Consider the following 26110-nt stretch of genomic DNA (forward strand, 5'->3'; position numbering starts at 1 on the left):
TTCTGGTCACGGTTCCTGTTGGGTAGCGCCTTTCTAATGGGTTCCACTGGGTTCGGGTGTGTCCCATTCTCTCTCCTGTCTCTTTTGGCCAGGTGGTGAACGGCTTCTCATCATTGCTAACTCCGAATGCCTCACCAGCCTTTGTTGATGCCCTCCCTTCACCTTGCCCACATTTCCAGAAATGCTCCCTTCCCACCTCATCAAACTTTCAGTTAAACCCTTCAAGTATGCCGTTTGCTTCCTGATTGAATCATGAGGCAAGGGCAAGGCCATACTCTTGTATTTCGTGCCTTTACATGTTATTTTTTCTACCTAGAATGTCTTCTACCCTTTTCTGCCTAGCGACCTCCTATTTCTCCTTCAAGAATCAGTTTAAAAATCATATATATGAGAAGCCTTCCCTGCCACTGGCCTCTTGTTCTCCACCCCTCTCAGGCAATCCTCTTATAATTCCATTGAGCTGTTGGCATACTGCCATTATGAGTATTTCTGTTTCCACAAGGTGCAGACTGGATTGGTTGGTATGTCTCCCACTCAATTCAAGTCTCCTTGAGGGTCGTGTTTCCTCTAAGTATCTAACAATCACACTGCCTGGCAAATGACAGATGTCACTTAATATCTGTTATACTGGAATTGATTAATCTTATTGGAGAGGGAAAGTGCTCAGTGCTGTATGTGGGCTGGCACGTGCCTCAGTTTTTTAAGCTGTCAACGATCTTGAGCATTGAAATGATCCTTAACTAAGCTCATCTGACCCCCAAAGATCTTTGTGGGGGGTCAGTAGGGCACCTGGTACTCTTCCCACCTCTTGTATACCTTCATCACCCTTACTGCCGAAATCACAGCTCAGTTCAGTGACCCAATACCGCAAGCACCGTTTGTCGTGGGTGTGTGAAGAAAGTACTTCACCTCTTTTTTCTTTCCCTTTCGTTGGCTTCCCTGCTTCTCCTCAGAATTCTTTTTTTTTTTTTTAAGATTTTATCTATTTATTTGACAGAGGGAACACAAGCAGGGGGAGCAGCAGAGGGAGAAGGAGAAGCAGACTCCCCACTGAGCAGGGAGCCCGATGCGGGGCTCGATCCCAGGACCCTGGGATCATGACCTGAGCTGAAGGCAGAGGCTTCACCGACTGAGCCACCCAGGCGCTCCAGAATTCTTTTTTTAAAAGATTTGTTTACTTTAGAGAGAGAGTGCATGAGAGAGAGGGGAGAGAGGCAGAGGGAGAGGGAGAGAATCCCCAGGAGACTCCCTTGACACAGGGCTCGATCTCATGACCCTGAGATCATGACCTGAGCCAAAATCAAGAATCGGATGCTTAACCGACTGGGCCATCCAGGCGCCCCCTCTTCAGAATTCTTAGTAGAGAGATTCTCAAGTGACTTAGCAATATTTTCTCAAGGACTACTGTATTACACAGCCGCTGACAATAAGAAAAATCTCCCACTATCTTTGGCAGGCTTCAAACAATGCAGTTCATTTAAGTTGCTTTTTTTTTTTTTTAAATTGAGGGGTAGTTCGTTATTGTTTTGTGATTTATCTTGACATATGTGAATTTAGGCAGATGTGCAGTGCCTTAAAAGAAATGTAATTAAGGCTGTTATTAGACTGAAAGCTTTAATTTACTCAGCACCAAGTCTGCATTACTTTTACCCTCCCTCCTATTTAATCTACCATTAGCTTAATTTATAAAGACACGCTTTTGTAGTTGAATACTCAATGATGAAATGCTTATATATTAGGCAGAGGCATATCTTACTCTGTAGAAAATGCCTTGTTTTCTAGCCCTTTGTATTTAATTTTTTTTTAAGATTTTATTTATTTATTTGAGAGAGAGAAAGTGAGAGACAGAGAGCACGAGAGGCAAGAGGGTCAGAGGGAGAAGCAGACTCCCCGCCGAGCAGGGAGCCCGATGCGGGACTCGATCCCGGGACTCCAGGATCATGACCTGAGCCGAAGGCAGTCTCTTAACCAACTGAGCCACCCAGGCACCCTCCTTTGTATTTAAATTTTGCAGACACTGGGAATACAGTTGGCAAATTATTCTATAGAACGAAATTATAGCCAAGTATACGCCATGTACACTATAAAAAGCCCTTACTAATGATTAATTGGAATAAATGGTCTCAATATGACGTGTCATTTTCTATATAATAACTTGATCTTCAGTTTCTACGTGTGGGTATGGATATGAGGTTTAGAATTTTGATACGGTTAAGTTTCAGATTCAGGTATGGTTGTCCTGGGGTGGGGGGTAAGTTTCCCTTAAAACAACTGGGCATCCCTGCTGTCAGTTATTTAGGGGAAAATCCAGGGCTACAGACTGAAAACTGGACCTTGAAAGGCAGGTCTTACAGAAGGGGATGAGGAGCATCTATCTTTCTTTGGACTTGCTCTCTTGGGGCACACTGAGGTCTCCAGAAGTTCTCGGAAGGGTTAGAAGAAGTAGGTACAGATCCTAAAAGAACTATGTAGGTCAGCCTCCCTATAGAGAATTCCAGAGTTAATGATGAGTAACAGTTCTTTACAAGCAACAACATCTTGCTGCAAGTTACTTTAACTATTTCCTTCTGGGCTTTGAAAGTCACACTGAATGAATGGGTGATTTAAAGGGGAAAAAAAATTAGGGGAGGGGGAAATGGAAGGAAGGAGAGAAGGAAGGGCGAGAGAAATGAATTGATTCCAACCTGGTCTCAGGTGTGTTATGAGAAAATGAAGAGTTACGAGGCTACCCTCTGGCAAGACTGGAAAGGGGACACAGCACCCGCTAAATCCAGCACGATGCTGGTGCAATAGGGAAGTTGAATCATGGGGGACAGCTTCAGGGTTACCAGTTCTCAGCAGACCCTCGTTCCTCCCAAGTGGAAGATCTGATTTTTGTGTTTTTTTTTTTTAAGATTTTATTTTGGGGGCTCCTGGGTGGCTCGGTCGGTTGAGCATCTGCCTTTGGCTCAGGTCATGATCCTAGTGTCCTGGGATCAAGTACTGCATTGGGCTCCCTGCTCAGCAGGGAGTCTGCCTCTACCTCTCCCTGTGCCCCTCCCCCTGCTCATGCTCTCTCTCTCTCTCGCTCAAATAAAATCATTTAAAGAAAAAGATTTTATTTTTGAGTAGTCTCTACAACCAACATAGGGCTCAAAGTCACAACACCGAGATCAAGAGTTGCACACTCTACCGACTGAGCCAGCCGGCACCCCAATCTGGTTTTGAGTATAGAGAAACCTATTGGGTCTTTTACACTTTGAATGCTACGCTATTAGGCACCCCTATCCCATATTCAAAGACTAGCCTCCTGGCAGAATGTTTTCCTGTCATCTTGCCTTTTTGACACCTGCTGTATGTAATTTCATTTCCTGACCACATGGCTTCCCCTGCAGCATGCTCAAGCTGCTCATTCTATAGGATCAGGAGGTGGCTTCTGCTTCCCCAATGCCACTTCCAGATAATTCTCTCCCAACCCCTGTCATAAAACACAAAACAAAGCAAAACAAAACAAGATCCCCCCCCCCCCCAAAAAAACTTCCCTACTTCTTTGAGGCTTATGCCATCTGGCTCTGTCATCTGTTGTCATCTGCCAAGTGCTTGGTCATTCTCCATGTGCTGAAGACGTCAGCACTTTGCTTTGTTTTTTTTTTCCACCTCATTTCCACTGCAGCATGCTCAAGCTGCTCATTCCACTAAAGTGGAAAGAGGTGGAGAAGGATGGTGTGCGAGAGTTACTAACCTCGGACACCCCTTTCCACTTTCTGAATTCCGGATATTGGTTTGCTAATTGTGAAACGTAGGCAGGTGCCACGTCTATGCTCGTGACCGAATATCCAGGGATTCTCAAGTGCCTGGCACACAGTGGGCACTCCAGACATTCTTAGTGAGGGAATAAGTGGTTGATTCGGTAAAGCCATGAACAGAGCCACTGGGGAAACAGGAGAAGTGGCAGAGAGAATGAGGAAGTTTGAGGGAAGAGATACTAGCAATGCAAAAAAAGAAAGTGCCCAATATTAAGATCTATTAGCAGATTAGCAGTGTGTTCTATTCTCACACCAAGGTCACTGAGATTCTTTGAACATGTCAGTGGCTAGAGAAGAGTGGATAAATTAAATATAGATAGACAGATATCATCCTAAACATATATCCCATGAAAATACAGTAGTCAGTCATTTCTGTGAAGTTTCTCGGGAGAGGGTGATCCCTTAATCCAAGGCATGCTGTTAAAACCTCTCCAAAGGGGGCGCCTGGGTGGCTCAGATGGTTAAGCATCTGCCTTCGGCTCAGGTCATGATCCCAGGGTCCTGGGATCGAGTCCCGCATCAGGCTCCCTGCTCCTTGGGAGTCTGCTTCTCCCTCTGCCTCTCTCTCTCTGTCTCTCATGAATACATAAATAAAAAATCTTTAACAAAACAAAACAACCTCTCCAGAGGTAAGTTGTGGTATCTTATGCCCCCTACCAAGAAGAAAAAAGCATAATACTTGGTGGGCTTTTTTGGATTGTGGAGGACACTTGTATAGTATTTGACTGTGCTTCTCTGACCCATTAAGTGGGAGACCCAAGAGGCTACTAGCTTAATAGGGCTGAAAGCAAGAGAAGTCCCTTCAGCTGGCCCAAGCTACAATGCAAGCAGCTTGGCTACTTGGCCCATGGTCCATCAGATCTAATGGCACCTGCCAGAAGTATCCACAGCAGACTGGCATGCTCCGTCAAGCCTGGAGAAGGTTCCACTGGACAATTACAGGAGTGACATTTTGGAATAAAGGTATGCTCTCTTTGTGAAGGGCTATTAGGCTTTTGAGAAATAGTTCTTGGCTTAAACCTGGCTTTGATAGAGACTAAATGCCTGGAACACCAAGCAAGTGTGTAATCTGAGTGCTCCTCAAGAGCTAGGTGTTCCCTATTTCACTAGGCTGGAACTTTGTCACCAAGCAGAAGCCAAATCTAGGGGCAGGACCGGGGTGGGACATGAGGGGACCTAGAGTAACAAGGCTCACACACCCAGCACAGCCACTTTTGCAGGACCCTCTCAACCTTATCGGGATTTCCCTCTAACTAAAGAGGAGAAAACTCAGGTCTGCCTTACAGATGGCTCTGCACAGTCTGTCGGCACCGGTCAGCCCCACTCAGTAGTAGACTGTTAAGGTTCGTGGAAAAGAGAGCCCCTCCCATTTGTGGACTATAGTGGTACTTTTTCCAGAGAAAGAGAAGGAAAGATGTAGGTAAGGATCTACACCAATTTGTAAGCAGAGGCTAAGGGTTTGGCAGGGTGGAAAAAGCAAGATCGGAGGACTGATAAGGTCTGGGGAGAGGTATGCGCACATGGGTCTGGAGCATGGGAATACTTGTATTCTATGCGACTCCTCACCCCAACCCCCCGTCGAGGAGTTGCTGATAACTGCTGAAACAAAATATCCTGTCATGTAATTATCAGTCCGTATTTTTACCCCAGTTTGGACTCAAAGTGACCATGGCAGAGAGACGGAGGCTGTGATCGGGCTCAACAAAGACTTCCCCTTCCCTGGACTGTCACTGTTCAATAGTCGATTTTCCAGCAGCTACTGACACTTCGGATACGGTATCTTTCTCTGGGGGCACCATCATGGAGGGGACACTAATGTGTCCCCAGTGTAACAGACATTGAATCTGGACTCACACCATGCTAGCACCACCATCCATAAACTTATGGAATCCCTTATCTATAGATGTGGCATCCCACACTTCGCTATAGACCAAAGATTTCACTTAGCAGAGGCAGAGACAGGGAAATGGGCTGATGCCATGGGATTCATTGATCTACCATGTCACTACCATCCGGAGGCATCTGGCCCTATAAAACTGTGGAATGGGTTAGGATTCGGTGATACCTACATCCAGGAGGCATCTGGCCCTACAAAACTGTGGAATGGGTTAAGATTCAGTGATACCTACATCCAGGAGGCAACAGCTTGGAAGGTTTTGGCACGATCCAGAATGTACATGTTTTAAACTAGCGAGCGACAGACTCGGAGGTGGTTTTCCTCACAAACAGACGCTGTGGTTTGGGAGACAAAGGGTGGAAGTGGGGTGATGATGCCTCTCACAATTACCCTTAATGAGTCACTACAATTTTTTGTTGCTTCTAATCCCCATGACTCTGAACTCTGCTGACGTCAAGGTTTTAGTTCCAAGGGAGAAATGCTTTCACAAGAGAACCCTGGGATGCTTCTACTGAATTAGCTGAGACTGCTAGTTGGTCATCTGGGGCTTCTTATGTCAGTGAGCTGACAGATGACAAAGGGGCAACAATAGGGTGAGGACCACACTGGCTTCCTGTGGTTCTTGTTGCCCCAGAACTCCTGGGATCTTCTGATTCATTCTAAGCCTGGTCCCTCCAGTCAAGGCTCTGTGCCTCAGACATGCTTCCAGAAACTTTCATTTCATGTAGATTTAGATTTCCTCAAGCTGGTTTTGGTGCTGGCAACTGGAAGACCAGATAGAGTCCACGTATATCTTGCAAGAGAAGAATGACAAAACAAAGTCACAAACGTTTTATAACCTTCAGCGTCGTTTCACGAGGCCAAAACTCATTCTTTTTTGAAACTGGTAAAAATACACGAGATCCACCTCTTATTTGTGAAGTGTAAGCACAATGCTGTACACCAGATCTCTAAAACTTTCTCATCTTGCATGACCGAAACTTCATAGCCAGTGAACTGCAACTCACTTCCTTCTCCCTGCTCCCAGCCCTGGCAACTACCCTTCTTTCTGATTCTATGTGTCTGATCACTTTAGATGCCTCATATACATAGAATCATGCAGTATTTGTCCTTCTGTAACTGGCTATTTTCACTTAGCATAACGTCCTCAAGATTCACCCATGTTATTTCATGTGACAGAATTTCCTTCTTTTCTTAAGGACTGAATACTATTCAATTGTATGTATATGCCACATTTTCTTTCAACCATTCATCTGCAAAGTTGATTTTTTTTTAAGATTTTATCTATCCATTTGAGAGAGAGAGCGAGCGAGAGAGCGCATGAGAGAGCACAAGCAGGGGGAGCGGGAGAGGGAGAAGCAGACTCCCCATGGAGCAGGGAGCCCAACATGCGCCTCGACCCCAGGACCCCGAGACCATGACCCGAGCCAAAGGCAGACGCTTAACCGACTGAGCCAGCCAGGTGCCCCTGCAAAGTTGATTCTTACAGTATTTTTGCTTTAGAAAAGAAAAATGGCCAACTAATTTATGTTAATTTTCCTCTTAATTTCTTTTTCCTGAAACAATATGTAGACAAGTGCTATTGAGAGCACTGGGGTTGGCTTACATTTACAAGGAATTACTTAATATAGGAGCAATGCAACCAAGTGTGAATGATAAGCTTTGGGGAATGTGGAATTTTTTTTGACCCAAATGACATGACTACTGAGATTCTAAAAAATATATCTCAAATTAAACAGTCATCTAGTTTCCTAGAGGAAACTGAAAACAAGATGCTGTTGTCACATGAAGGACAAAAGTCCACAGGCCCTGGGATGCACACGATTATTTATATTATATTTACTTAATATAAAATGTTATCTGAAAGTGGCCAGATTATCTAACTCTTATATGCTATTACTATGGATTTTGTTGGATGGACACAGGCCTCTTAAAAAAACAGCAAGATATAGAGCCCCTGCGGACTGACTTAGCTAAAACAAACCACATGTTCCCTCCTGGAAATGCCCTTCTTGTGGCTTTGCCAACTGTAAAGTAGGCATTTAGAGGACAGAAGTACTTTGATGCCACAGGCTGTGGGCAGCAAGCGGTCTATGAATGCATTAGCCTCGGGAGTGCCTTCCACTGCGACCTGCCATTCCGACTGCCCTTCTGGGAAGAGTCATTGTGTCAATGCTTTATTTACCTGCTTCACTGGCCTTGTGATCCAGCCCTTAGGACTGCTTTCAAGAGACGAAAACAAGTTTCTCCTCTCCTTTTATTATCACTGACTCTAACAGCCCCTCGCTGCCCTGAGGTTCTGAAACTCGGAGCTCATGACTTAGGATATCTTTCTTTAAACTTACAAACATTAAAAGTCTTTTTCTTTGTGTAATCCCAGGGTCTTTGCCTAAAAAGTCAAGTCTGTGGTTGCAGAGGCTTCCTACATCACGGACAAGACCTGACAGGCCATATTCTCTCTTGGGCTGTACATAATTCCCATGACTACCATGCATTTTCCTTCTTTGACAGATCATCACTTGATGATAGTGAGGTCTTCCCACCTCCTAGCATGCTCTATTCACCTCTTACCTTCTATTTTCCTCCACAGCACTTAACACTGATATCCTACATAGTTTTTCTAGCTTATCTGGCTCTAGCCTGACTCCTCCCATTAGCTGGTAAGCTCCACAAAAGCAAGGATTGTTATCAGTTTTTCTGGAATGCTTTATCCCCAGTGTCTACTACGGAACTGGGAACGATGAGTCCTAGCAATGTTTGTAAAGGAATCCATCAGCAGCTGAGTTCATACTGTCAGACCGTGCCCAGGCAGCATGCAAATGCTGAGCAAATGGGAGAATAACAGAGAAATACCAAAAAGCTTTTCTCCTTTTGATATTTATACAGTAGGGATTTGTGAAGCCAAAAGGAGAGAAACGGGCTGAATAACTGCACATACTTATAAGCATATAGGTGAAATCATCCACATTTTCTAAAGAACTGCTGTCTTAAGGTTGGTAGTAATTCAAATTGTACTTTGCAGTGGATGCTGGAAGATAGAACAAGTTATGTATGAAAACCGAAACAGTTTATTTGGGGGCGCCTGGGTGGCTCAGTCGTTAAGCGTCTGCCTTCGGCTCAGGTCATGATCCCAGGGTCCTGGGATCGAGCCCCGCATCGGGCTCCCTGCTCCGCGGGAAGCCTGCTTCTCCCTCTCCCACTCCCCCGGCTTGTTATTCCCTCTCTTGCTGTGTCTCTCTCTGTCAAATAAATAAATAAAATATTTACAAAAAAACCCACACACAACAACAGTTCATTTGGAAATTAATGGGAACGGTTTCTAGCTTTGCTAATTGTCTGCAAGTGATAATGAAATGATGCTTATTTTCTATGCGGTACGTTACCAAAAAATGTATGAAAGACTTTAGCACTCACTCCAAGGCTTTCCGGCATCCTTCTGCCAAATAAAAATAAGACAATGGCCATCTTGGGTTATAACTCTCCCACCATTTTTGTGACTTATGTCTGTTTCCACACGACTTTCTCTGCACTGCTCCGTTTCGCGTGCTTTTGTACACCTCTCCGCGTCCTGGAATTTGTAGTGGGTGTGTAGCCTTTTCTCATTTCATTCTATCTCTGAAGTTATGCAGCTTTTATTTTCAAGTCATTTGAACAGATTTATGCTAATGTTCTTTTCCTTCTTTTTCTTCCTTTAAAGAAGATTTTACTTATTTGAGATAGAGAGCAAGAGAGTGCACGCAGATTGGGGGGAAGAGCGAGGGAGAGGGAGAGAAGCAGAGTCCTGAGATCATGACCAGAGCTGAAACCAAGAGTCGGTCGCTCCACCGACTGAGCCACCCAGGTGTCCCTCCTTCTTTTTCTAAGTTCGTGTTTTTATCAAAGTGACATGCACACTTTCCACACATCCTTACTTTCCCCCATTCCCCAACTGCCGGTACCATTACGTCATAACTTTAGGCAGATCATTTCTTGGCACCTGTGTCATTCTGATCACGGACGCCCTGAAGTAAACTGTGACTTCTCCTTTCCTGCACAGTCTTTTCTAGGATTAATAATTATCTTGTGTATTCATAAAGATAGGCCAGGCTTGCCGTAGTAACAGACCCCCCCACCTGTGGATGGGAGGAATGATAAAGAATCCGGGCTGATTTTTTTTTTTTTTTCCTTACACCACACACAAAAAGAGACTCAAAACGGATGGGCTGAGTTTTAAAACCACCATATACTGCTTCTGCTCAAATCCACTGGCCACAATTAGTCACATGATTCTGTCTCTGTAGGAGCAAGGGCAATGTACGCCTCCCACCTGTCCTCAAGAAAAGCAGCATCTGATAAGAGTGAGCATGAAAGTCTCCACCACATCTTTTTCTGTGCTAACCTCAATAATCCCATTCCACACACTCTGCCAGCTGTGTTCTTTCAAGAAGTTCTCACTAGTCTTTTTCGTCTTCCCGAGCAGATCTCCCACTACAGGCTGGCCCGGCTGTCCTTCAGAGAGGGGCCACGCTGCGGCCCCCCCTCACCATCCTCCTGGCCACGGCCTCTGCCCATCTTCAGAGGGAGTTTCTGTCTCCTGTATCCGTGTTCATCACTCCTGGTTTCCTCTCTCACGTGCGTGTGCTGAGCGCACATGCTCTCCTTACAAAGACATAGGGTGTGAGATTTCAAAATCTTGCAAGTGCGATTTATTCTGCTCTCCCAGGTGAATGACAGTCAAGTCAGACATAGAGTTCTTCCAGAATTTTGCAGTCTCTCCATCACCTTCTGGCTTCCACTGCTGTTTTCGGAAGTCTGAAACCAACACGCTTCCTGATTTTTTTCCTCCCCTCGGAACGTCCGTCGGTAGGAACTTCTCTGTGGTGTCAGTGTTCTAGAATTTCATGACGACGTCCCTTCGAGTCTGTCTCCCTTCATCCATTACACTGTTAGGCCCTTCCCATCTGAAAACTCAGGGCCCTAAGTTTTGGAAGATTTTCTTGAGTTGCTTCACTGAGGATTTCTCCCCTGTGTTTCTTCTGTTCTCTCTGGAACGCCTGTTACTTGTGTATTGAATCTTCTGGATTATCTTCTTTAATTTTTAATAAAATCTTTTCCTATTTTCTTTCTCTTTTTGAAGCTTTTTTTCCTGCTGTGTTTCTAAAGCTCTTTTGTTCTCAAAATATTCCTCTAAAAAAATAGTATCCTGTTCTTCTTTTGATGGTTATTTTCCCATTATCTCTCTGAGGAAATTAAAGACAGTTTTATTTTAACATTCCTTTCCCCCTTATTCAATTTGTTTCTCTGGTTACTTTGGTCTCTGTTTTGGTCTCTAGGTTTTATATTACAGATTTCCTAATATTTCTTTTTTTTAAGGTTTTATTTATTTATTTGAGAGAGAGAGAGAGCACATGAGCAGGGCAGGGCAGAGGGAGAGGGAGAAGCAGGCTCCATGCCGAGCAGGGAGCCCGATGCGGGGCTCCATCCCAGGACCCTGGGATCACGACCTGAGCCGAAGGCAGACGCTTAACGACTGAGCCACCCAGGCGCACCACCCCCGCCCCATATTTCTTGCAATCTTGCATTGAGACCAAAAGCCCCACTGCCAGAAAATCAGGCTGGATCACTTCGTTGTGGGACTCTCATATTGGTATCTTAAGTTTCTCCTTTTGGGCTGGTCAGGTTCTTCAGAAATGGCTTCACCAATGTTTGAAGGGAGGTGTGGGGCTGGCTGCCAGCATTCTGGGAGCTGAGCAGGGGAGGGGGGAGAGAACTAGACTGTATTAGCATCCAACATGCATGCACTCACTTAATGCCCTTACTTTTAATAAGCCAGCCTGACTTCAATTGCGCCTGGTTCTTCCAATTAAAGACTCTAATTCTTTCCCAAGAATAAATTTCCAGTTTTTGTCAATGTGGGAGGAGAGGAAGTTACCTGGTGTGTGGAATGGTGGTGGAGATGTGAGAATCCCAACTTTCTTAACCAGACTGACAATCAATGAGCCTTATTTTAGCACTCCTACTTCTGGACATATCTGGTGCCGACCACTTCCTGAGTCTTTGGGGCTTCAATGGTATACACTGGGTTGGTTGTTAGCTTTTCTCCAACAATTGCAACTTTCTTGAATCCGCTAACTCATTGACCATCCCTCCATCTGCTTTCCTGCTTCCAAAATTTTGTTGCTGTTGTCTCCTTACCTAACTCTCCTTGTTTGAGGGTTTATGGTTCCAAAAACAAAAGAAAACTATCCTCACCTTAGTGAGATTTCAGGAAAAAAAGGCTAGAATCGATACAGTGGTTCAATCTGCTATTATGACTGGAAGCCACTTCTCTTTCTACTGTAGTTGGTCCTTTTGTTACCTCTCTCTCTCACATCCTTCACGTCCCAGCATCAAGGGCCAGCTTCTTTGGGACACCTCCCCTGAAACGAGCACAGAGGATGATGCCTCCCGTTGTTCTACCACTGGAACTTACTTTAGTACTTACCAGCCCTTACTGCAAGTATTTGATTATTATCCTTCTAGCCACAAGTCTGAGAAGGACAACTGTCTCCCGGGATCCATTCTCCCTGTCTTCCTTTAGTGACAGAACTCCCACGTTTTGGCCGGCACCTAGCGATTCACAGAGACAGTATTCCCCAGCTCTCTTGCAGTCCGCTGTGGTCATGTCACGAAATCTGGATTCATGGGGCATGAGAAGTAGTGTGTGTGCAATCTGCAATTCATCTCCTCGGAGAAGCCATCCGCAGTCGGCTTCCTCCTCCTCCCTCCTGCTTGCTGGGAAACAGCAAATTCGGAAGAATTCTGGAAGTTGATCCCGAGGCAGAGCCACCCTGACAGCCCGGAATCGTTCACTCTATTACTGGAGGAGCAACAAAGTCCTGTATTATTTGAGGAGCCGTATTTGGGCAGTCTCTTCATTACGGCAGCATAGTCTGTACCCAGAAGAGGGACAGCATGGACCCTGAAAGTGAGACTGTATCTTACTGATTTTTTATTTTATTTATTTATTTATTTGAGAGAATGAGAGAGAGACAGAGAGAGAGAGCACGAGAGGGGGTTGGGTCAGAGGGAGAAGCAGACTCCCTGCCAAGCAGGGAGCCCGATGCGGGACTCGATCCCGGGACTCCAGGATCATGACCTGAGCCGAAGGCCGTCGCCTAACCAACTGAGCCACCCAGGCGCTCTGATTTTTTAAAAAAAATTCTATTTATTCATTTTAGAGAGAGTGAGAACGAGTGGGAGGGGCAGAGAGGGAGAGAATCTCTAGCAGATGCCCACTGAGCACAGAGCCCTACGCAGGGCTCGATCCCACACCCCAAGATCATGACCTGAGCTGGAACCAGGAGTCGGACGCTTAACTGACTGAGCCACCCGGGCGCCCCTCTACCTTACTTACATCTATTATTACATCTAGTGCTTGACCAACAGCTAAGCTAAATCAGTGCCTGGATTTTAACAAGTGAATCATCCTGGTTGATGTCAACTTCTCCAGAAAAAAAGGGGACAGAGCTTAAGGATTGGAAAGCTGCTTTGCGGACACCAGAGCCAGTATTTGCTGGTAGCTTGGGGCAGTACCCGACACCTCTCCTTGTCTAATAAGGCGGGATACATCATACAAGCTTGTCCACTGCAGCGGCTGGGCTCACCCCTGCCACCGAGTATAGCAGTGCAGTCCCGGAGTACTGCATGGAGGCGGGGGAAGGGTCCATGCAACCACAGCTGTTTGCTGCCAGTGACCAGTACTGTTACTGTGTGTAAAGCTATTTCCACCTTGTTTTCTGAACCCAGCAGTAAAATACTGGTTTGGGTGGAGAGGGTCACTGACATGGGTGTATAGAAAACGGGGGAGGTAGCCGTGTGCAAACAGTACCTTCAGGACAGAAACTGCACAGTGTGCCAGTAAAACTCTTTTCAATTATGTCAGGAGGCCTGGTGCAGCAGAAAGAGCACTGACCACAGAGTTAAGAGAACAGGGTCCTTGAGCAAACCACCGAGGAGCTGTAACCTCTGGGACAAGTTAAAGCCGTTCTGGACATTAACTGTATTATTAACAACTGAGACTGCTGTTACCAGACCACCTGTCTGTTCTTTTCCCGGTCCTGTGGCTACAGTTATTTATAGACTAAAATGGCCAGGATGTTGACCACAGTGTGGCTGACCCCTGCAGCTTTTTTTTTTTTTTTTAAGATTTTATTTATTTGAGAGAGAGAGAGAGAACATGAGCAAGGGGAGCAGAGGGAGACACAGACTCCCCGCTGAGCAGGGAGCCCGATGCGGGACTCGATCCCGGGACCTTGAGATCATGACCTGAGCCGAAGGCAGACGCTCCACCGACTGGCCGCCCAGGCGCCCTCTGCAGCGTCCTTCACGTATCTGCCCCCCGACCACTTTCTCACTAATTTTCTTTGCCGCTAATGACTGTCTGCTGTACAACTAACTGTGTCTACTCTTTCACTTGTAATTCTCTTTTCAGTCTACCAATCTATTCTATCAGATTGGTCTGAAATTTCACCTCATACCTGCTTCATTAACATTTGCTTTCCCATAGCCTTTCATATCTAGAAAATCTGAAATGAAGAAGTTTCATCCATTTGCTCCTTTACCTTTCTTCCAGTTTCTCTACTGATTCTAACCGGGAGGTTTTGTGCTTAAAACAAGTGCTGAAGGTCCTGTGTGATCTGAGTAAAAGTGTAACAAGGGGCTAGAAGTCAGGAAGAAGATCAACCTCTTAACTTCGACTGAGGGGACAGAAATCAAGGGACTCTCAAACGCTACTGGATCTTTTCCTAAAACATCAAGAGTTTTAAAGGGGAAATCTGATGAAATCATACCTGGGAGCGGCAGCAAAAGGGACATGGAGAATCACATGAAAGAAGAAACCATGAGAGATTCTCAAAATATATTCCTAAAATTTAAGGAATTGCCTATTTTTTTGTGAAGTATTACTTCCTAAAGTGCTCCACCGACCTACATACCTACCAGTTTCTAAAACGCTCTGTGTAGGGCCACCTGGGGGGCTCAGTTGGTTACGTGTCTGCCTTCAGCTCAGGTCATGATCTCGGGGTCCTGGGATCGAGTCCCACATCAGGCTCCTTGCTCAGTGGGGAGCCTACTTCTCCCTCTGCTTGCCGCTCCCCCTGCTTGTATGTGCATTCTCTCTCTCTCTGACAAATAAAATCTTTAAAAAAAAAAAAACAAAATAAAATGCTCTGTGTAAAAGGACTCTGGGTTAGGGAAACACCGTATCTACCTTGGGGATTCACAACGTGGATTACTATATCCATATATTAGAGACCCTGAGAAATCCTGCAACAGCCCAACATTTCCCAAACTATTTGGTCAAGGAAACCTCTTCTCAAATTACACCTATTAACATCACTCTGAAAAACACTACACTGAAGAAAAACGAGAGGCAATGCCTAGAATTTAAGAAATTATAATCTTTTCTTCATCATGCCAGGAAGTTCTTAATATCTATCTAACTCCTGTTTGGAGTATTCTTTCCTAATCTTTTCTCAGAGAGGGTGCCGTTTGGGCCCCACACCATTCTTTTGTATTTCTGAGGCAGGAATCTGTTATGAAGGATGTCCCTAAGCCTTATCTATGTGAGGTCGTAGCCCACTAAGTCCTACAAAAAGGAAATATATTTAGAGAGACTTAAAAATCAGAAGAAAAACCACTTTTAACATTCTTAGTACAGCAAGATAATTTAAAAAGAAACTATGACCAATCATATAAAAATTAGAAAAAAAAATAAGAGCCTGGCTGGCCATGTTGAAAGAGCATGCAACTCTTGATGTCAGGGGCTGTGAGTTCGAGCCCCACACTGGGTGTAGAGATAACTAAAAAAAATAAACTTAAGAAAAATAGGCATAGAGAAAGATCACATTTTGCCAAGAAAAGTCACTGATGACCTTTTGAGCATGGCTTGACAAAGACCTTTCACAAGTGACTTCCAATGCACTCACCACATTAGTGAAGTAGAAACAAGCCTAAGAGGAGTCTCTGCTCCCTACCTGGCGCAGCCACTCTGGAAAACAGTACGGAGGGCGCCTGGGTGGCTCAGATGGTTAAGCGTCTGCCTTTGGCTCAGGTCATGATCCCAGGGTCCTGGGATCGAGTCCTGCATCGGGCTCCCTGCTCCTTGGGAGCCTGCTTCTCTCTCTCTCTCTCCCTCTGTCTCTCATGAATAAATAAATAAAATCTTAAAAAAAAAAAAAAAGAAAACAGTATGGAGGTTCCTCAAAAAGTTGAAAATAGAGCTACCCTATGATCTATGATCCAGCAGTTGCACTACTGGGTATTTATCCCAAAGGATACAAAAATACTGATTCGAAGGGGCCCGTGCACCCCAATGTTTATAGCAGCAATGTCCACAATAGCCTAACTATGCAAAGAGCCCAGATGTCCATCGACAGATGAATGGATAAAGAAGATGTGGTATATATATATATATATATATATATATACAATGGAATATTACTCAGCCATCAAAAATTGAAATCTCACCATTTGCAACGACGTGGATGGAACTGGAGGGTGTTATGCTGAGTGAAATAAGTCAGTCAGAGAAAGACATGTATCACATGACCTCACTGATATGAGGAATTCTGAATCTCAGGAAACAAACTGAGGGTTGCTGGAGTGGTGGGGGGTGGGAGGGATGGGGTGGCTGGGTGATAGACATTGGGGAGGGTATGTGCTATGGTGAGCACTGTGAATTGTGCAAGACTGTTGAATCACAGACCTGTACCTCTGAAACAAATAATATATGTTAATAATAAAAAATAAAATAAAATAAAATAAATAAAATCTCTGTTCCCTTACCTCAGTAGTTTTTGGCACTGAGATATTTTTGATGGTTTCTTTGTATCAAGAGCTTCTTTATATCCTTGCTATTAATACCAACTGATGGTCTTAAACACTTGCTGCCAGTAATACAGTAATTTGAGTTACAAGTTGTTCCTAAATTAAAAATGAATCACTACCATAGGAAAACAGAAAAACTTCACTACATTTCAAGAACATTTAAGAGTATGCTGTTAAGATTTTAAGCCAAACTAAAATTATATGCCAGCTAGCCATCAACGTTTACTTAGTCACGCTTATATACAGAACTGCTTACCTGTATTTTGAAACTCTTTCACAGCTTAAACTAGAAATATACTTGTAAATTTAGAACATACTTTGACCTTTGTTTCATGTTTTTCTGGAACTTTTGAAGGTCAGACCAGTACTTTATTACATAGATTCCTGTCAAAAAACAATGGTTTTTACCCTAATAAGATGTTTCGTGATAAGCCAGGTGGAGTGTGTGGGGTAGCAATTTTTATTTTTTAATTTCTCAAAGATTTTAATTTGAGAGAGAGAGAGAACACAAGCAGGGGGGAGGGGCAGAGGGAGAGGGAGAAGTAGACTCCCCGCTGAGATCATGACCTGAACCTAAGGCAGATGCTCAACCGACTGAGCCACCCAGGCGCCCCTGGGGTAGCAATTTTTAAAGTGAACTTTCCGGAATTATATATTATCAGAATTGATGAAAACTTACTGACATTTAGAGATTTATTAAAATCATAAAGTAGAGGCTTTGCAGGTACTTCGCTTCAGAAAGAATTAAAATATCCTATTAAAGCAATATCTGATGTTTCCTGGTGTGTGTGTATCCCAGTGTCACTCGGGTGGGTCACCTTTTCCACGGCTTGACAGAGAAGATTGGAAGAGAAAAGATTCCCTCTAAGTCAGCCAGGATAGGAATAACCAGCACACTAAATAGGCTTCGGCCATTCCAAGAAGTACTCTTTAAACTTTTAAGTAACATGGCTGTGAAAGGTTAAATCAGAAATCTTTATCCGCTAGTCAAACCGACTAACGATGGCTAGAAATTTCCTCTCTCTCTCACAGACTGAGCACAGCACTTTCCTTCAAGCAAAAACTCTACTGTGGTAATCTATGTACTCACAACGTCATCTCTAACTTTTTTCCCCCTAACCTTGCTTTGAAAGCTAAATGTGGGGCCACTGTGTCGGAATAGGTGGTCCTCAGTGTAGCAACACGAGAGGACTTTCCACCACCAACAGCCACGTTATCTAGAACTCTGCCACCGGGGAGGCATCAGGACGGGGCGGCATTCCCTCGCTAAGTGGTCATCCCCTTTTAGGATCTAAATACTCCTGGCAAGACCCTTATTAAGTTGTTTTCAACCATTAATGCTTGTGTGTTGGTCTCTGAAGTGAAGATGGACTATTAAGGGATGTGAGGGTCAAGGTCTCGGTGGTTAAAACACAGAAGGAAAGAAAGCTGCGAAAGCCCCAAAGGGTCCCCAAGAATGGGCTTTGCCTATTTGTAATTTGGCTCAGGGCCCTGAGACATTTGGGGAACAATGTTTAGTTTACTTCAGGAGGTATAATCACCTTCCTCTACCAACAGGGCGTTGAGGTTGTGGCCGAATCAGTTCAATTGTTGAAGAAAAAAGAAATTAAGAAAGACAATTACAGATTTTTCAAATTACTAGCTAGTTTCTTGACTGTGTTGACTACACAGTCACTCAAAATGGGCTGAATGCCCTGAGGGACAAGGACAATAATCCTTACAGAATAAAAATATGTCTGGCTACACGCGTCATCTCTTCACATCCTGCTACACTTGGGAGAAATGATGTTGACTCATTCTTACATACCATGTTACCCTGAAACACCACAAAATAGATACTTCGGGGGATGACTGCTCACTTCCTTCTGTGAATTTCTCTTTTCCAAAAAGTAGACCCTTGTGTGACCCATAAATACATACCTTGTGTGTCTGTATCTGTATTACATGTATAATATATATTACATATTTTATGTATATTATATGTATATATATATCTGATATATATGTATTTACATCTGTATTATACGTAAATGTGTCTTGCAGTTTGACTGTGGGGAAGCTGACTCACTGGTAGTCCCTGAGCAGCAGATGAAATGGTCAAGTAGTCCAGGAGATTCCTTTCTTCCCAGAATCTGAGTAAGAGGCTGAGACCCCCAAGAGAACTGGGAGCTAACGGAGCTGGAGAAGCACCAGAGGGCAAACCCACAGACTCTCGCTGGGGTTCCCATACTTCCAGATACCTGCATCTGCCATGAGCTTCTGCCACTCATGAGATCTGGATCCTTTATAATTTATCCCCTAATACCTAAACTAATTTGGCTAGATCTGTTACTTACAACACAGATAATTTTTTTAAAGATTTTATTTATTTATTTGACAGAGAGAGAGAAAGAGAGAGAATGCACACAAGCAGGGGGAGGGGCAGAGGGGGAAGCAGACTTCCCGCGGAGCAGGGAGCCCAACGTGGGGCTCAATCGCAGGACCCTGGGATCATGACCTGAGATAAAGGCAGACACTTAACCCACTGAGCCACCAGGCGCCCCCTACAACACAAATAATTTTAACCAAGACATTATTTTATCTGATGACTCAACACAAATAGAGCATCACTTTTACTGTTTCTAAAAATCTGGAACCACAGGAGACTGCGATGATTATGGCACTTAACTGCAGACAATTTCCACTCTGTGACGTATGCAGTTATGAACCCACCGACCCCGGATCAGAAAATCTTTTTCTATTGAAGACTACGAACTGCAGTCAAGAGGGTAGGAATCAAAAACAAAAACAAAAACAATTTAGTTTAGGCATTTAAAACGTTCGCTTAAGGGGCACCTGGGGTGGCTCAGTTGGTTAAGCATCTGACTCTTGGTTTTGGCTCAGGTCATGATCTCATAGATCATGGGATCAAGCCCCATATCAGGCTCCTCGCTCAGCAGGGAGTCTGCTTGAGGACTCCCCCTCTCCCTCTTCCTCTGCCCCTCCCCCCACTCGGGGGCATGCTCGCTCTCTCTCTAAAATAAATAAATAAATCTTTAAAACAAATAAAACGTTCTCTTAAGGAGAAATAGAAAACGTTCATCTTATTTACTTTTAAAATTAAAAACAAAGAACATAAGCCACTTTTATTTTGTTTCATCTTTTTAAAATTTAAATTCAATTAATTAACATACGGTGTATTACTGGCTTCAGAGGCAAATTAAGACACTTTTATTTTTTTAAATGTATTATTTTTGAGCATTTTAATTAATTAATTATTTAATTTTAGAGAGAGAGAGAGAGAGAGAGAGAGAGAGAACAAGGAGCGGGAGCAGGAGAGGGAGAAGTAGGCTCCCCGCCGAGCAGGGAGCCCGATGCGGGGCTCGATCCCAGGACCCCGGGACCATGACCTGAGCTGAAGGCAGACGCTTAACGACTGAGCCACCCAGGTGCCCCAAATTAAGACATTAACTTCATATGAATGTTTTGAAGGGCCAGGAGGAAGCAGAGACACAAGGGAGCCAGGGGATAGATAAAATGAAATGACAGAGTAAGAGACACACTGAGATGAGAAGGAAGGAGTGCAAAAAGATGGAGGGTGGGGGGAAACGGAAAAGGGACAGACAGCGGAGAGGGGTACCGGAAAAATAAAAATAAGCAGCTGAAGGAGACGCAGGACACAAGAGGGAAGAGAGAGTCACAGTAGAAGAGACGCTAAAGAAAAAGAGATGACAAGGCAGATGGAGGGTTAGGGAGAGGCCCAGAATGTTCAGTGTGTTAGAGGCCACCCTCAGATGTTGGGGTTAATATAATGTTATATTATTAATATAATATTAATTATATTAATATTGACTGCCCTTTGTAAGGAACTTTAGAAGGTCTTGCACTGCTCTACACCTCAAAAGTTCAGGGATTCTGCTCCGGGGATGTGACTAGAGCAACTCTATCAGTGGAACTTCTCTCAGGTTATACTCCTTTGAACACGAGTTAGCGCAGATTTTTACACTTTTAAAAATAAAATTTGAGACATGATAGTTTAATCAAAGTTAAATGGGCTTCCTTGCTGCAAGACTTCTGAGAGCCTTTGATATCAATTTCTAAGAGAGTGGTACATGGAGTATAGGTATTCCCAAATTTACCTGGTCACAGAATTCATTTTTAAAAAGAATCACAAGGGATATAACTGTTCTGCAGGACACACTCTGAGAAGCACTGTACCAGGAGGATCCTATACTCTTTATAATCACTTGCTGTAACTATAATACCCCAAAGATCACATAACCAGAAATAAAAGGCAAAATCTGGTTTGAAGCCTTGAATTTACCTATCCCTACAGCCAACATTGCTATTTCTTTATCTCGTTTTATCTTCATATTGCTTGAAGCGCTTTCTATGGGAAGTTCAAAATTTATATTCCTGTATTTGATACTCTCCATACTTCTAGCAGCCTCTAATATTTATCCTTATTAACGCTGTGCTATACGATATTCTTGCTTCCTTTTCTGCTGAACTTTGTCCACTGTGATGATTAAAATTTGAAAGTGGTGTTTGCTGGTTTCCCTGCAAAGCCCACAATGCCAGATCCACCTTCCCTTCTTCATGGGCACATGGTAGCCCAGCCTAACTATGGCCTTGTAGCTCATTTCTTCTTAGTGAAATTAGAGCTGAAGTGATCTGTACCACAGTGGTCTCACTTGCTTAAAAGGAACATTGCTAGGACGCCTGGGTGGCTGGCCCAGTCGGTGGAGCACGCAACTCCTGATCTTGGGGTTGTGAACTCAAGCCCCATATTAGGCACGGAGCCTACTAAAAAAAAAAAAAAAAAAAAAAGGAACATTTGATTTAGAGCTTTTCTTTTTCCTTCCCCTGTGTAGGAACACAGTGTTCATGAAGATGATGATAATATCTTAGGGTTGGCAGAAAATTAAAAAGGAAGGTACTCGAATGATGGCTCAGAGCAGAGTCCCTCCACCAACACAGACCAATTACCTTGAGACTATTACACACGGAGAAATAAATTTTCATCTTGAACAAAGGGACTGTAATTTTGACTGTCTTTAATACAGTAATTTGACATTTATCCTCATTAACACAGTGTTAATAAAAACATTACAATTCATGGTATGCTCACATATACATTATTTTTGTAAGCCTTTTCACTTTGTGTTCCTTCTTACTTTTTGCAAGTAATTATTGTCTTCTAGCATTTGTTAATCTGAACACTGAAAATTAAGGACTTATGTGTCAATTATATCTCAAGCTCTGGGTGGGGGGAGGGGAGAAAACTAAGGCTAAGTATGGTCATAATTATCAGCTCATTATTTTGTTCTGTTTTCTTAATATTTTCAAGCTACACCCTGAGTTATCTAAAGTAGAGTCCTTTTGCTAATTTATATCCAATCAATAATAAACCTTGAAATATAAAATTTCCCATGAATGCCTAATGATATTATATGGCTGTTCTCTTCATGAACTACAGTACCTTTCTATGAAATAAAATGTGTCAGGATATCTATTACTTAAATTATATCTATTTTCTTAAAGATACAGAATGATTTAACAATGATTGTTTCAAAAAAAAAAACAATGATTGTTTCAAATGCAATTTTACAGTGAAAAATTCTGCTAAACAGAAAAGCAAGTATTTGGAGGTAGCTACTGAAATATGTATGTATTTATGAATATATCTTTGGTAAAGAGCCAGACAAAATAAAGCATGACTCATTGTCAGTAAACATTCCCTAAATGTCCTTGTATTATTATGGGAGAGGTACTGTCTGGCTTTAATAATGTATATACAATGAATTAGTATTTACATGCGCTCAAAGGCATTAAAAAACAGTGATCTATTTAGCAGAAAGGACTTTAAAATCTAACAAATTAATTATCCTTAACTATCTTGTCAATAAGTTCAGGGGCAACTTTTTGGGAGATAATTAGATACAATAAGATTTTACTATTTATGTTTCTTGTAGTTGCAACTCGCTAGTTTTTAGAAGTTTAAGGCATAAAGAATATGTTTTTATTGTATTCATTTCAGAGGGTAGAGCAAGAGCTACTAGTAAATGGTGTTTTTTTTTTTTTTGGACCACAAAATACCTAAAGATTCAACTTTGATTGAGATGACAAGGGAAGGAATTTGCAATCAATCTTACAATGGTAAAACTGGAAGGAATCTTAAGAGATCATAATGAACCCATTTTATAGATGAGGAATCAGAAGTTTGAAACCCTATTTTAACTAAAAGAGGCTTCTCGAAAAGGAAAAACAAAATTCTTCATGTAATTCTAGGTCTGGTACAATTCAAAACGTTAACAGGAAGCTTTAACATCTCTCTGAGGGGCTGGCCTTATCATCTTTCCACTTCATACATAGTTGAAAACCAAGTTATGAGCAAGCTAAGCAGTTCACTTATCATCTGTCTGAATCCGGGTGTAGCTGGGAATGGAAGCCAAAACTTTAAAAGTTGGGACATCCTCACTCACAGGAGGAGGCTGATCTCATTGGGAAGGGAAGCTGGCTGGAGCTGGTGAGGGGAAGCCATGTTTGGGAAGTCCCCCTCACGGACTACTGCGTTTCACAAGCAGAGTACTTGCTGAAGATTGCAAAACGCTTGCTTAAGTGAATTTCAGGTGACAATGCAATCTCAAAAAAAAACAAAAACAAAAACAAAAACCCACAACCCAAAACATTACAGTGTATCAGATTTCCTACCTTCCTCCAAAAAAAAAAGGTGTCCTCAAATCCTACAACTTTAAAATATGCTTTATTATGCGGTTCAGTCTTAAACATCCAGGAAATGCGTACAAATTACATTTAATTTTTATTTGCATAACATGAGCTGTCTTTGCAAAATCCTTCCTGGTCTCAGTGAACATTTAGAATGAGACTCTTCATTTGGATCCCTCCTCCTCTATTCAGAACGCATTTTCTGATGTATTAGCACCCTGGAACGTTAAGCACCCATTATAAATGCCATAAAGGAAAAAGTTCGTGACAAAATCTGTGTGTCTCTCTCTTCCAAACCACCAATGATGACAAACTTCTAAAGACAACTCAGCCCCTACTAAACAAAACGAGGACCCCCGCCCCCCGTGCCTGTGTTTGCTACCTAAGACGTGTTCCCCCGGGTCACACGGCCCAGCATTTCTGAGGACCACAATCGGTGCTGTGAGGTGTTCCAACCATCACCGCATCCCCCTCCCTCTCTGAACGGTGCCCAATGAGCTCATGCAGCGGGCCGGGCCGGAGCGGCGCTCGCCGTCAAGCCGGAGGGAACCCCACTTTGCAGTTCTCCCGGGCCGCAAGGAGCGGCGTGCAGAAGGGGAGCTCGTTGGAGGGTGGCCCGGTCAGGGTGTGCGCAGTGAGGGGCGCCGAGTTTGGGGAGCAGGGGGAGGGGTGCCGAAGAGTTGGGGATCCCAACACCCGCAGGGGCAGAGAGCGCGGGGCAAGAGGGGGTCCGCGACTGGGGGGCCCCGGTTCACGTGGGAAAGGAAAGGCGCAGGAAATGGGCGCCAAAGAAGCAAGTGAGAAATTGCGGAGGAGGAAGTCGTCCCTGGAAGAGGAGGGGCGAAGGGAAGCGAGAATGGAGTGTTTGCACTTTCGAGAGGGAAGGGCCGGAGCCTCCTCCGAGCCGGGCGGGGGCGGCGGACCGCGGGGGAAGGGGCGGTCCCCGGGGTGCCCCGGGGTCCCGGCGGCCCTACCTGAAGCGCTCCTGCCCCGCCGTGTCCCACAGCTGCAGCTTGATCCGCTTGCCCGGCTCGATCTCCAGCAGGCGGGAGAAGAAGTCCACGCCGACCGTGGGGTCGCAGGCGGGGGAGCGCAGCCCGGGGAAGCGGCCCTGGGTGAAGCGGTGCAGGAGGCACGACTTGCCCACCGTGGAGTCCCCGATCACGATGAGGCGGAACTGGTAGATCCAGATGGTCTCCATCGCTCACGTGCCCCCGCTGGCTCGGGGGCCCTCCACCCGCCCTCCCGCCGCGGGGCAAGTTTGGCGGCGGGAACTGTCCCTTCAGCACCGCCTGGGCGTCCGCCCGCCGGCTTCCAGCATATTCCTGCGACTGCGGCCGCCGCCTGGTCCCCGCCCTCTCTGGAGGGAGGGGCGGGACCCGGCAGGGCCGGGGGCGGGGCCTCGGGCCGGGGGGCGGGGCGGGGGCCGCGGCGCGGGGTGGGTGGGGAGGGGGGACCGCCCGGGCTGGCTGCGCGCGACTCCCGCCCCCGCCCTCAGCAAATCTCTCCCCCCCAAAGCTCACTGGGCGCCGCCGGGGAGGTGGGTGTGGCGAGAGGACGTGATGGCCGCGGCAGCCAATGAAAATGAAGCAAGGGCTCACTCCGCCAGGGTCAGCCAATGAAAAGTGAGAATCGTGTTCTTGCGGGCGTGAGGGTGGGCTTGTCAGAGTCTGGGTGGGATCCTGCAAGTCGGGTCACCGTTGTTGCGTGTTCCTCCGTGGACGGGAGCGGCCCTGGGAGCTCTGCCCCTTCCCGGACTGCTGCAGGTTCCAGCTGACGGCGTCCTGCTGTCTAGCCTTTGCTCAGCGCCGCCTCCGCGCGCTCAAGGTGAAGGAGCGAAGAACAGAATCGAGATAAATTTGCAGAGCAAGTTCTGGATGCTTCTAGCAAGCGCTTTGGCCGTTGCTCCTGCCGCCACCGGCTGTCTTCCTCACTGCTTTCAGTGCCACAGAAGAGTGAGAAGAATGCCGGGGATTACGCCATCCTCTGGGGGCCTTCCAGCCCGGAGGAGAGGAGGGGGTAAAAAGTGAGATGTTGAGATGCTCGCGAAAGCTCCCAGTCTTCTGGGTCTCCGTTCTGTAAATCGGAAAAATCCTAACGGGGTCTCTATCTCGCCGAGTCAGGTCGGGGAGCCAAATATGAATAAAGCACACCTGAATTCTGATGCGATCTTACTGCCCTTTCTTAGAATTGGGCAATAGTGAATTCAAGGTCTGGCTTTTAAAACTTCCAACAGTTTTAAAGTGTATTTTTGCAAAAATAAGAGTAGTCGACAATTCCACTTTGTTCATGCCTACATCCAAACCTGCACTATTGTTATTCATCCTTAACTTCCCTTGTTTTGGAGACAAAGGTATCGCTTTCCATATCGCATTTAATCCCCTGTCACTCGAAGGATGTGGCACTTTTTTTCCCAATAGTTGATCTTTTTTGTCATGCTATTTATAGCTCTGATCTCCTTTCCAATTGCTTGGACTCCTCAGCCTATAAACATGCTCAAGTCGTCACAATCCTAAAGCCAGACAAAGCCTCTCTACCTTATGCTTTAGATTTTTGCTCCCTCCATTATTCTCCTTTTCAAACATTAGGAAAGAACCATCTATACTCATTTCCCACCAACCCAGTTAGTCTTCAACAACCTTCTCCATACCTAATGAAATTGCTTTTTTTAAAAAAGATTTTATTTTTAAGTAATCTCTACATCCAACCGGAGGCTTGAGCTCACAGCCTGGAGATCAAGAGTCCCCCGCTCCACTTACTGAGCCAGCCAGGTGCCCCTCTGAAACTGCTTTCGATACGTTGTCAGGGGCTTTCTATCAAATCCCCGCTTCCCCCAACTATCTTTAGTTGTCATTCTTCTTCACCTCCCTGT

At 44.7% G+C, this 26110-nt stretch overlaps 1 protein-coding gene across 1 annotated transcript in view; it reads right to left on the bottom strand.

The window, feature by feature from the left end:
• Window positions 1-24584, bottom strand: part of RAB39A (RAB39A, member RAS oncogene family) — a 29660-nt gene extending 5076 nt beyond the window's left edge. The window contains exon 1 of the mRNA XM_028105788.2: window positions 24213-24584. Within this exon, the coding sequence (XP_027961589.1) occupies window positions 24213-24439 (227 nt within the window). The 5' untranslated portion in view covers window positions 24440-24584. The remainder of the gene's footprint in view (window positions 1-24212) is intronic.
• Window positions 24585-26110: the final 1526 nt, after the last annotated feature.

This window comes from Eumetopias jubatus, unplaced genomic scaffold (genome assembly GCF_037043125.1).
Source record: "Eumetopias jubatus isolate StellerSeaLion01/CBP00866 unplaced genomic scaffold, mEumJub1_p1.0 scaffold_13, whole genome shotgun sequence".
NCBI lineage: Eukaryota > Metazoa > Chordata > Mammalia > Carnivora > Otariidae > Eumetopias > Eumetopias jubatus.